Source organism: Balaenoptera musculus, chromosome 2, assembly GCF_009873245.2.
Source record: "Balaenoptera musculus isolate JJ_BM4_2016_0621 chromosome 2, mBalMus1.pri.v3, whole genome shotgun sequence".
In the NCBI taxonomy this organism is placed as follows: Eukaryota; Metazoa; Chordata; class Mammalia; order Artiodactyla; family Balaenopteridae; genus Balaenoptera; species Balaenoptera musculus.
The window spans coordinates 98,528,159-98,541,868 of record NC_045786.1 but is presented as its reverse complement, the minus strand read 5'-3'; the positions used below and the strand labels follow the sequence as shown (position 1 = coordinate 98,541,868).

Genomic DNA, 13,710 nt, shown 5'->3' with positions numbered 1-13,710 from the left:
AGCGCAGCCACAGGGGTGCGGAGGGCAAAGCGGAGAGATTCCTGCACAGAGGCTCGGCGCCGAGCAGCACTCACCAGCCCGAGAGGCTTGTCTGCTCCCCCGCCGGGGCGGGTGGGGCTGGGAGCTGAGGCTCGGGCTTTGGTCGGATCGCAGGGAGAGGACTGGGGTTGGCGGCGTGAACACAGCCTGAAGGGGTTGGCGCACCACAGCTAGCCGGGAGGGAGTCTGGGAAAAAGTCTGCAGCTGCCGAAGAGGCAAGAGACTTTTTCTTGCCTCTTTGTTTCACGGTGCGCAGGGAGAGGGGATTCAGAGCACCGCCTAAACAAGCTACACAGACGGGCGCGAGCCGCAGCGATCAGCGCGGGCCCCACAGACAGGCGTGAGACGCTGGGGCTGCTGCTGCCGCCTCCAAAAAGCCTGTGTGCGAGCACAGGTCACTCTCCACACCGCCCCTCCCGGGAGCCTGTGCCGCCCGCCACTGCCAGGGTCCCGTGATCCAGGGACAACATCCCCGGGAGAACGCACTGCGCGCCTCAGGCTGCTGCAACGTCACGCCGGCCTCTGACGCCGCAGGCTCGCCCCGCCTCCTCCGTACCGCTCCCTCCCCCCGGCCTGAGTGAGCCAGAGCCCCCGAAGCAGCTGCTCCTTTAACCCCGTTCTGTCTGAGCGGGGAACAGATGCCCTCAGGCGACCTACACGCAGAGGCGGGTCCAAATCCAAACCTGAACCCCAGGAGCCGTGCGAACAAAGAAGAGAAAGGGAAATCTCTCCCAGCAGCCTCAGAAGCAGCGGATTAAATCTCCACAAACAACTTGATGTGATGTGCCTGCATCTGTTGAATACCTGAATAGACAACGAATCATCCCAAATTCAGGAGGTGGACTTTCGGAGCAGGATATATTAATTTTTCCCCTTTTCCTTTTTTTTGTGAGTGTATATGTATATGCTTCTGGGTGAGATTTTGTCTGTATAGCTCTGCTTTATAATAGCTTTATTTTACTTTACTATATTATAGCCTCTTCCTTTCTTTCTTTCTATTTTTTCTCCCTTTTACTCTGAGCCGTGTGGACGAAAGGCTCTTGGTGCTCCAGCCAGGCATCAGGGCCGTGCCTCTGAGGTGGGAGAGCCAACTTCAGGACACTGGTCCACAAGAAACCTCCCAGCTCCATGTAATACCAAACGGCGAAAATCTCCCAAGGATCTCCATCTCAACACCAAGACCCAGCTTCACTCAACGACCAGCAAGCTACAGTGCTGGACACCCTATGCCAAACAACTAGCAAGACAGGAACACAGCCCCATCCATTAGCAGAGAGGCTGCCTAAAATCATAATAAGGCCACAGACACCTCAAAATACACCACCAGACGTGGACGTGCCCACCAGAAAGACAAGATCCAGCCTCATCCACCAGAACTCAGGCACTAGTTCCCTCCACCAGGAAGCCTACACAACCCACTGAACCAACCTTAGCCACTGGGGACAGATACCAAAAACAACGGGAACTACGAACCTGCAGCCTGTGAAAAGGAGACCCCAAACACAGTAAGATAAGCAAAATGAGACGACAGAAAAACACACAGCAGATGAAGGAGCAGGGTCAAAACACACCAGACTTAACAAATGAAGAGGAAATAGGTAGTCTACCTGAAAAAGAATTCAGAATAATGATAGTAAGGATGATCCAAAATTTTGGAAATAGAATAGACAAAATGCAAGAAACATTTAACAAGGACGTAGAAGAACTAAAGAGGAACCAAGCAATGATGAAAAACACAATAAATGAAATTAAAAATACTCTAGATGGGATCAATAGCAGAATAACTGAGGCAGAAGAAAGGATAAGTGACCTGGAAGATAAAATGGTGGAAATAACTACTGCAGAGCAGGATAAAGAAAAAAGAATGAAAAGAACTGAGGACAGTCTCAGAGACCTCTGGGACAACATTAAATGCACCAACATTCGAATTATAGGGGTCCCAGAAGAAGAAGAGAAAAAGAAAGGGACTGAGAAAATATTTGAAGAGATTATAGTTGAAAACTTCCCTAATATGGGAAAGGAAATAGTTAATCAAGTCCTGGAAGCACAGAGAGTCCCATACAGGATAAACCCAAGGAGAAACACGCCAAGACACATATTAATCAAACTGTCAAAAATTAAATATAAGGAAAACATATTAAAGGCAGCAAGGGAAAAACAGCAAATAACACACAAGGGAATCCCCATAAGGTTAACATCTGATCTTTCAGCAGAAACTCTGCAAGCCAGAAGGGAGTGGCAGGATATACTTAAAGTGATGAAGGAGAAAAACCTACAACCAAGATTACTCTACCCAGCAAGGATCTCATTCAGATTTGATGGAGAAATTAAAACCTTTACAGACAAGCAAAAGCTGAGAGAGTTCAGCACCACCAAACCAGCTTTACAACAAATGCTAAGGGAACTTCTCTAGGCAAGAAACACAAGAGAAGGAAAACACCTACAATAACAAACCCAAAACATTTAAGAAAATGGGAATAGGAACATACATATCGATAATTACCTTGAATGTAAATGGATTAAATGCTCCCACCAAAAGACACAGGCTGGCTGAATGGATACAAAAACAAGACCCATATATATGCTGTCTACAAGAGACCCACTTCAGACCTAGAGACACATATAGACTGAAAGTGAGGGGATGGAAAAAGATATTCCATGCAAATGGAAATCAAAAGAAAGCTGGAGTAGCAATTCTCTTATCAGACAAAATAGACTTTAAAATAAAGACTATTACAAGAGACAAAGAAGGACACTATATAATGATCAAGGGATTGATCCAAGAGGAAGGTATAACAATTGTAAATATTTATGCACCCAACATAGGAGCACCTCAATACATAAGGCAAATACTAACAGCCATAAAAGGGGAAATCGACAGCAACACAATCATAGTAGGGGACTTTAACACCCCACTTTCACCAATGGACAGATCATCCAAAATGAAAATAAATAAGGAAACACAAGCTTTAAATGATACATTAAACAAGATGGACTTAATTGATATTTATAGGACATTCCACCCAAAAACAACAGAATACACATTTTCTCAAGTGCTCATGGAACATTCTCCAGGATAGATCATATCTTGGGTCACAAATCAAGCCTTGGTAAATTTAAGAAAATTGAAATCGTATCAAGTATCTTTCCCGACCACAACGCTATGAGACTAGATATCAATTACAGGAAAAGATCTGTAAAAAATACAAACACATGGAGGCTACACAATACACTGCTTAATAACGAAGTGATCACTGAAGAAATCAAAGGGGAAATCAAAAAATACCTAGAAACAAATGACAATGGCGATACGACAACCCAAAACCTATGGGACGCAGCAAAAGCAGTGCTAAGAGGGAAGTTTATAGCAATACAAGCCTACCTCAAGAAACAGGAAACATCTCGAATAAACAACCTAACCTTGCACCTAAAGCAATTAGAGAAAGAAGAACAAAAAAACCCCAAAGCCAGCAGAAGGAAAGAAATCATAAAGATCAGGTCAGAAATAAATGAAAAAGAAATGAAGGAAACAATAGCAAAAATCAATGAAACTAAAAGCTGGTTCTTTGAGAAGATAAACAAAACTGATAAACCATTAGCCAGATTCATCAAGAAAAAAAGGGAGAAGACTCAAATCATTAGAATTAGAAATGAAAAAGGAGAAGTAACAACGGCCACTGCAGAAATACAAAGGATCATGAGAGATTACTACAAGCAACTATATGCCAATAAAATAGACAACTGTGAAGAAATGAACACATTCTTAGAAAAGCACAACCTTCTGAGACTGAACCCGGAAGAAATAGAAAATATAAACAGACCAATCACGAGCACTGACATTGAGACAGTGATTAAAAATCTTCCAACAAACAAAAGCCCAGGACCAGATGGCTTCACAGGCAAATTCTATCAAACATTTAGAGAAGAGCTAACACCTATCCTTCTCAAACTCTTCCAAAATATAGCAGAGGGAGGAACACTCCCAAATTCATTCTACGAGGCCACCATCACCCTGATACCAAAACCAGACAAAGATGTCACAAAGAAAGAAAACTACAGGCCAATATCACTGATGAACACAGATGCAAAAATTCTCAACAAAATACTAGCAAACAGAATCCAACAGCAGATTAAAAGGATCATACACCATGATCAAGTGGGGTTTATCCCAGGAATGCAAGGATTCTTCAATATACGCAAATCAATCAATGTGATACACCATATTAACAAATTGAAGGATAAAAAGCATATAATCATCTCAATATATGCAGAAAAAGTTTTGACAAAATTCAACACCGATTTATGACTAAAACCTTCCAGAACGTAGGCATAGAGGGAACTTACCTCAACATAATAAAGGCCATATATGACAAACCCACAGCCAACATTGTCCTCAATGGTGAAAAACTGAAACCATTTCCACTAAGATCAGGAACAAGACAAGGTTGCCCACTCTCACCACTATTATTCAACATAGTTTTGGAAGTTTTAGCCACAGCAATCAGAGAAGGAAAAGAAATAAAAGGAATCCAAATCGGAAAAGAAGAAGTAAAACTTTCACTGTTTGCAGATGACATGATACTATACATAGAGAATCCTAAAGACGCTACCAGAAAACTACTAGAGCTAATCAATGAATCTGGTAAAGTAGCAGGATACAAAATTAATGCACAGAAATCTCTTGCATTCCTATACAACAATGATGAAAAATCTGAAAGAGAAATTAAGGAAACACTACCATTCACCATTGCAACAAAAAGAATAAAATACCTAGGAATAAACCTATCAAAGGAGACAAAAGACCTGTATGCACAAAACTATAAGACACTGATGAAAGAAATTAAAGATGATATAAACAGATGGAGAGAAATACCATGATCTTAGATTGGAAGAATCAACATTGTGAAAATGACTATACTACCCAAACCAATCTACAGATTCAATGCAATCCCTATCAAACTACCAATGGCATTTTTCACAGAACTAGAACAAAAAATTTCACAATTTGTATGGAAACACTAAAGACCCCGAATAGCCAAAGCAATCTTGAGAAAGACAAAGAGAGCTGGAGGTATCAGGTTCCCGGACTTCATACTATACTGCAAAGCTACAGTAATCAAGACAGTATGGTACTGGCACAAAAACAGAAATATAGAACAATGGAACAGGATTGAAAGCCCAGAGATAAACCCATGCACATATGGTCGCCTTATTTTTAATAAAGGAAGCAAGAATATACAATGGAGAAAAGACAGCCTCTTCATTAAGTGGTGTTGGGAAGACTGGACAGCTACATGTAAAAGAATGAAATTAGAACACTCCCTAACACCATACACAAAAATAAACTCAAAATGGATTAAAGACCTAAATGTAAGGCCAGACACTATCAAACTCTTAGAGGAAAACATAGGCAGAACACTCTATGACATATATCACAGCAAGATCCTTTCTGACCCAGCTCCTAGAGAAATGGAAATAAAAACAAAAATAAACAAATGGGACCTAATGAAACTTAAAAGCTTTTGCACAGCAAATGAAACCATAAACAAGACCAAAAGACAACCCTCAGAATGGGAGAAAATATTTGCAAATGAAGCAACTGACAAAGGATTAATCTCCAAAACTTACAAGCAGCTCATGCAGCTCAATATCAAAAAAACAGGGCTTCCCTGGTGGCGCAGTGGTTGAGAATCTGCCTGCCAATGCACAACCCAATCCAAAAATGGGCAGAAGACCTAAATAGATATTTCTCCAAAGAAGATATACAGATTGCCAACAAACACATGAAAAGATGCTCAACATCACTAATCATTAGAGAAATGCAAATCAAAACTACAATGAGGTGTCACCTCACACCAGTCAGAATGGCCATCATCAAAAAATCTACAAACAATAAATGCTGGAGACGGTGTGGAGGAAAGGGAACCCTCTTGCTGGTGGGAATGTAAATTGATACAGCCACTGTGGAGAACAGCATGGAGGTTCCTTCAAAAACAAAAAATAGAACTACCATATGACCCAGCAATCCCACTACTGGACATATACCCTGAGAAAACCATAATTCAAAAAGAGTCATGTACCACAATGTTCATTGCAGCTCTATTTACAATAGCCAGGACATGGAAGCAACCTAAGTGTCCATCACCAGATGAATGGATAAAGAAGATGTGGCACAAATATACAATGGAATATTACTCAGCCATAAAAAACGAAATTGAGTTATTTGTAGTGAGGTGGATGGACCTAGAGTCTGTCATACAGAGTGAAGTAAGTCAGAAAGAGAAAAACAAATACTGTAGGCTAACACATATATATGGAATAAAAAAAAAAAGTTATGAAGAACCTAGGGGCAGGACAGGAATAATGACGCAGATGTAGAGAATGGACTTGAGGACATGGGGAGGGGGAAGGGTAAGCTGGGACGAAGTGAGAGAGTGGCATGGACTAATATATACTACCAAATATAAAACAGATAGCTAGTGGGAAGCAGCCGCATAGCACAGGAAGATTAGCTCGGTGCTTTGTGACCACCTGGAGGGGTGGGATAGGGAGGGTGGGAGGGAGACGGAAGAGGGAGGAGATATGCGGATATATGTATATGTATAGCTGATTCACTTTGTTATGAAGTAGAAACTAACACACCATTGGAAAGCAATTATACTCCAATAAAGATGTTTAAAAAAAAAAAAGGAAAGGGGTAGAACAATGAACACAACAGTTGTCAACAGTATGAAGAAAAACAGAATGCATAGTACAAGCCCAATTTAATATAAAATTATTGAGATGTATAAATAAAAAGGTAATATGGTTATCTCTGGGTGGTACAACTATGGGCTCTTGGTTTTTTTTTTTTTGACTTGCATTATTTTTGTAAAAGGGAAAAACCAAAAACTACAATAGAAAAAAACTAAGTTTAAAAAGGTAAATCACAAACTGGGAAAAATATTTGAAAGCAATAATAGTTTAATAATCTTAATATATAAAAAATTGCTCCCAAAATTAATACCAGAAAGGCAGAGAACACAGAATTTTAAAAAACTATTGGGTTGAAATAATATGTAAGAACAATAAGCATAAAAACTGTTTAACCACATCAGTAATCAAACAAATAGGAAGTTAAAACTTTAAGACACAATTTTCTCAAATTGGCAAAGATTAAAAATAACCCATAATAGTAAAAGTTAATGGGGAACCAATCATTTGGGTATTCCCATATGTTACTTTAAATGATACTACAGGCCCACATTCTTTATCTGAAATTTTTGGAGCTGTGTTTCAGACTTCAGAATTGTTTAGATTTTAAAGAAGACAGAAAATAAGACATGTAGTATATATTAAATAGAACCTCCAGCTAGGTGACAGGCTGTACCCCATAATCAAACACATACATTTTTGCTGTTAAGCATGTAAATATTCACAAGAAATTGAATACATGAAGGACTGAAAACAGCCTCATTTCTGTTGATGACAGTTTTTTCCACAAAATAAGTTCAGGCCAGAGTTTGCAGTGAAATGAGTTAAGAAAAAAATGTATGGTTTTCAGATTTTTTTAGATTTCAGAACTGTTGATAATGAATTCTGAACTGTTCATACGATCTTCCTGAAAATCTCTTTGGCCACACGATTGTAAATTTAGACTTTAAAAAGATTATACCTTTTGACCTACTTCTGGGAGGAACTAAACAGAAATGCAGACAAAAGAATTATTCTCAAGGATGTTCATGATAATTTCATTTATAACAATAAAAAAGAAATCAGCATGGAAGACTAACATAAAGTAATGGTTATATTGTGGGACAGCCAAATAAAAGGATATTATTGGCCATAAAAAATCATTTTGAGAAGGATACTTAATAACTCAGGAAAAGGCTCCGTACTTACTGCTGAATGAAGGGAAATCAAGACAAAACTTCATTTTTAGTGTGATGTCAATTAAAAAATACATATATCTGTAATATAAGACTTGAAGAAAATACACCAAAATATTAATAGAGATTAGAACTAAACATTGGGATTATGGGTGATATTTATTGCCTTATCTGTATCTTTCAAATTTTTTGTAATGAGCATGAAATACTTTTTACAATTATTAAGGTAATTTTCTACGTAGGATTTATCTTATTCATCTTACTATTTATCAGAGGACATAACATAAACACTGGCAGGAGGTACGTGTCCCACAAATATATACTCGTGACTCTAAATTGCTCCTCCCCTTTCACCATCGCTTTCTTCGGGGAGTTTGGCTTATGGTGCTGAAGCCCTGAAGGAGATTACCACGCTCGCCAGCTCATAAGAGTGGTGGGAGCTGGGGGAACAGCTACTCTCCATGAAATCCCAGCCATAACTTACTTGACACCTGCTGAAAAGCTCACCACAGGGAAGAAGAACCCATCTGTGTTGAAGTTCTCAAACATCCCCTGCACCGGCTGCCCGCTGATGCGGAAAGAGATGCTGGGTGCTCCAAGGTCCAGGCAACAGCTCACCACGTCGTCCGACTTCAGGAGGTGCTGGTTGACAGAGGCCACGGCTCTGGGTATGCGGCCTGGTGAGCAAAGAACAGGAAGAAGGTGTGTGGGACTCTGGGGAGATGCTCACAGGTGAGGTGCGCAATGAGAAATGGTTTCCTAAGCTTTGTGAACAGGCAGCCCAAGACGAGATGAGTCCCACAGGAAAGTCTCAAGCTGCCAGGAATGAGAACAAACAAGAATTCGACCCGTTCAACGTGTGCTCAGATTCTGGCCTGGTGTCTGAAGTTAACGGGCAAACCGCTTTGCTGGGCGTGGCTCCTAGAGTGTGTATGTGTGTGTGTTTATTCATAGATGCCCGAAGACCTTGCTCTCTTCTATTTCCTCTAAAACACATGGCCACCTCAGCATCGGATGCAGGAGCCATCCGAGTGAGTAAGAGCAAGGCCATCCAGCCACAAAACGGTGCAGCATAGTTTGCTTGCTTGTTTTAAAGAATTTTATTATTTCAGTGAGGCAGGGAAACACATTGTCAGTCATACGCTGTATTGGTTGATTTTTGTTGTTGTTGCCTATCTTTCATAAGATGATTTGTCATTTCCTGACCTAACTTAAACTAGTGAGAAAATCATCTCTTAGGTTTTCTATGTCACACCATCCCATTCTGGAAGTTCTAGAAGTAAATTATCGTAACCACTCCTCCCATCCCCCTATCAAGTTTTCAGTTCTATTGGAAAGGGAGCAACAAAGGGGCAAAAGTTAGGTATTAAATGGGGTTTCAAGCAAAACATTTATAAAGGTATATCTTGTTTCTTGATCATGCAAGCAATACACATTCATTATAAATGTTAATTGTGTATATAGAAAAGTATAAACAAGGAAAAAAATGTTACAATAAATTTTTTTGACTTTTTCACATATATTTAAATATTCACCCAAACTGGGATATTGTAGATTTTGTAACTTGTTTTTTCTACTTATCACATTGCAAATATTTGATTGTATAATGGAATATTCATTAGAAACTAGATTTTTAATAGCTTCATAATACACCATGAAAAGGCAATTTTTAAAAAATCCCCTCATGATGATTATGTGAGTTCACAAATTTTGTACATATATCTATGTTATGTAATATTTCTAATCTTAGTTTAGTACTCTTTTTCAGTGGTTACTGCTATTCTAGTAATAGATTCCAAACTAAATGGTGGATTTTAAAATAGTGAAACTACTACATTCTCCTTAATAAAAAAATTTAGGTACCCCCTTGTGGTTGTTTTGGTTGACTGACAAAATCATATTGTATTCCCTCCCACCCTTCCACAAACAGTAATGAGGCTCTACACTGTGCCAGATACTGTACTTGGGGCTGGGGATCAAAGACTGAGGATCCAGTTCCCACTCCTAAGAAATCCATAGTCTCAAGGAAAATAAACGTTCAAATAAAGAACTGAAATTCAGTATACCTATTGGAATGAAGGTGTACATGACGAGATGCCTTTAGAGGTAGAAGAAGGTGCGAAGTCAGCCTGGGAGTATGGAACAAGTTAAAACTTGAAGAATGAAAGGTTCACTAGATAAATGAGAACGAAAAGAGCATTCCAGACAGAAGGAACAGCTTATGCAAGAGGAGTGTATGAGTGTATGACATTTGCAGAATGGCTAGAGTTTGGTGAGGCTGGAACGTGGGGCTTTATGGGGACCTGATGAGGCGTGATAGGGGAATAAAGGATGTAGAACTTGGACCACCGGCACTGCAACAGGGCAACAGCACCTAACATATTCAATGCACACTGGCAAATTAGCCTGGGATGGCCTCAGACTCTGTTTTTACAACTTTATACCTTGTTTCATCACTGAGAATGAAGAACAACTTCCTCATGGTAGGACCTACAGTCAACACTATTTAAAACAAAACAAATCTAAGCAAACTTGATGAGTGTGTAGGTTTGATACCTCTCCAATGTCTCCATTTGACAAGACTGAGTCTTCTCAGCTCCTTTTATGGAGTTTAGATATCCCAGGGTCCCAGAATCTTTCCTTCCTTATCATATTCAAGTCTGTTATTGGTATTAAAACTCAGCAAACTTTGCCATAATTGTCTCATTTTTAAGAGTTCTTGTTTTCCCAGTAAAAACCAATCTTTCCTGCTTCAACTATTTCTTTTTCAATTAGTTTAACTTCTGGAAAATATCACTGTAGTCATTTGCACAAATCCTGAGAGATTTCCATAAATTTGGGAAAACCAGGAAATTATCGAAATGCTGGGCTGGACAACTACCTTTAAAAGTATTGAGATCCTTACTGGATAAAAATACAAATGAGAAGGACCTTTAGCTTTCTGAGATCCACATCAACTAGGACAAAACTGACAGCGTTGAAATGTGACGCCAGGGCCCTCTTGTCCCACCCTCTCACAAGTCACTGCTGGTTTTTGTGCCAGTCTGAGCCTCAGCCAGTAAAGATAAAGAGCAACCTTCATGGGGGACGCTCTTCATACAGCAGTGCCTTGATGCCAGCTGAGACTGAGTTCTGAGCTTTATTTAGCCTTCAATACACCATAGCACCAAGTGCCTTACTGAGGAAGGATGGCTGGGAGTATCTCTCCTGTCCAGTCTGCTCTCTCATTTGAAAACCACCACCAGGACGAGAAGTTATGTCCTTGTGGTGAAGGACACTGTCTTTTAACTCCCGTATTCTAAGAGACTGGGTGCCTAGTAGAAGTTGCTGTTGGAACACTTGCTAAGAGCATCCATAGGCAAATCAAAATCATAGTCTGAGCCTATTTTTAAAACATATAGATAATATAGAGTTGGGACCAGTATTATCTAGAAACTGAAGAGAGACTGTGAATAATCACTGGATATAAAGCATGTACTTAACAAGTGCTTAGAGCAATGTAATGGGAAGTCTATTTGAATAAAAGAGTCCATTTCATATAACATTCATGTTGTAAAAGGTCATGTGATAAAGTACACCTTGTTTTATAATATGAGTAGTATAAAGATTTGAAACTAGAAAACAATGGAATTATGAGATTGCTTTTGTACACTCTGTTTTATAAAACCATTCCCATCTGGAGGAAGCAATCTCTAGCCTAGGAGGGTTTTCATGACTCCAGATGATTCTGGAGAGTCCTGCACCCCACATTTAAACAAGATGCTTGTCCTTCCAACTGCTCTGTAATGAGGTGGCATGGGGGTGGGAGTGGTCTCGGAGTCACAGAGAGCTGGTTCAAACATCAAGTCTTTGTCTGCTGTGATTCTGTTAGAAAATCAGCTTCTACGTCCATAAAATGGGTACAGTAATGCTGTCAAGAGGTTTGTAAGGTACCATTATTATTCCCATGATTTTGACGAGACAATGACTTACGTCCTGTGTACCTCTCGAGAGGCCACAGCATGTAGCAGTAAAGGGTGTTTCTAGAACCAGGCTCCCTGGGCTTGAGTCCTGGTGCTGCCACTTACTGTGTGACCTTGGACAAGTCACTTACCTTTGTGGACTCAGGTTCCTCATCTATCAAATGAAAATAATAGTATCGTGGGGTTATTGTGAGGTTTGTTTTTTTTTTTTAATCAGTCATCAATTTATTGTGAGTTTTGAATGAATTATTCCATAGAGAGTAATTGGAAGAGCCTAACACATTGCAAACCACAATAAATGCTATTACTATTGCTTTTACAACTCCAGACATGTTAATTACGAGGCTAACAGTAGATAAGCTTACCAGAACATCGTAGGGATATTATGTCCTTTATAATATTAGGTAAAAATAACAATATGGAGAATCATAACATTGAGGGCTGAGTCTAGGAAAGTGATTTGAAAATTGAGTTACTGAAACCAATAAATCCCTTCACTGAAAGACTGTGCTCAAAAACTGTCACTTTCAAATACATTTACGATGTATTTGACGCTTTTAGCACAACCAATAGAAATGTGATGCTGTAGAAAGGAAAAGCAAATACATCACAGACAGTTTTTCTAAATCGCCTCAACTGCTTTTCCAGATATTAGGAACTCTGAGTAATCCTCGGACCACCTCCTGGGACAGTCTGGGAAGTCTTGTGGCCTCTGCTAGTCTGAAGAAACCTCCCCTGACTTAGAGGCTCAGGACCACCTGAAGGTCCCAGGAAGCTTGGAAAGGCCGTTCCAAGCCTAGCATTTTTAAGATAAAGGGAAAAGCCACTTTATCATATGCCGTACATCTTCTAATGAACCTAAGGATGTAACACTGAGGGATTTCGTCTCTTCTGATGAGTAATGTAGACACTGATGCTCAGCTCAGCATTACCATCGCCCCACACACCGCAGAGTTTGGCATTATAACGTAAACGCAAATATTCAGGCAACTGGAAAGCGAGAAGATCCAAAAACATAAAAATGCTGGTGTTCTACAGCTACTCCTTGACCCCTCTCCACACAGCGCTAGGGTTGGAAAAGTCCAAGTCACAGTGGGGTGCGTTTTGATAGATGAACCGATACCCTGGAGCTCATCTTAGTAGGGAGACACGTAAAGACCCTCTCATCCAAGTTCGACTGTAGAGCTAATTTGTCCTCATGAGTCAGAAGTCCTAAGAAATCAGGAAACACAATTTTATTCCATTCATTTACTTTCTGTATCACTTATCTCTTGGGAAGGTGAATTCCTTTGCTTATTCCAATTTTGCAAGGGAAAAAGTTGCAAAAAGGGAAGGGTAGGTGTGATTTCCTCCTGTGAAATTGCTCCCTAACCAGTGACGTACTATATAGGCTGCCCTGAGCCAAATTCACCCCCGTCTGCAGTTCTGAAAGGCTACGTATGTAAAGCCTACATCAGGAGAGAGAAAATGATGACAAGAAAAGAGCCATTCCTCTGAAAGGAGAATCACGGTGGCTGGGCTGACTCAGGAGTCTGTAGGGAGGGCTGGGCAGGGCTGAGATGGGGGATATTTGTACAGCTGTTGCTTGAAAGTGACTTCATAGGCTTTGGTGGCTAAAAAGACCGATTAAGGCTGCCCTCTCCCTACACAGAGAAAAAGCTCATTCATATTCCCAGGATGTCACTTTAAACCTTCCTTTCCCATTCAGCATGGAACCTGGGTTCTTTTCCCCCTCAGGATGGGGCTAATCTCATGATCTTGAGTGAGACACGTGGAACTCTGGACTTGGTCTTTATGATGATGGTTGACTTCATAGATACTGAAGGAAGGGAAATCGTATT

At 40.2% G+C, this 13,710-nt stretch overlaps 1 protein-coding gene across 1 annotated transcript in view; it reads right to left on the bottom strand.

The window, feature by feature from the left end:
• RYR3 (ryanodine receptor 3) overlaps positions 1 to 13,710 on the bottom strand; it is a 552,083-nt gene that overhangs the window by 231,770 nt on the left and 306,603 nt on the right. The window contains exon 19 of the mRNA XM_036843923.1: positions 8,392 to 8,584. Within this exon, the coding sequence (XP_036699818.1) occupies positions 8,392 to 8,584 (193 nt within the window). The remainder of the gene's footprint in view (positions 1 to 8,391; positions 8,585 to 13,710) is intronic.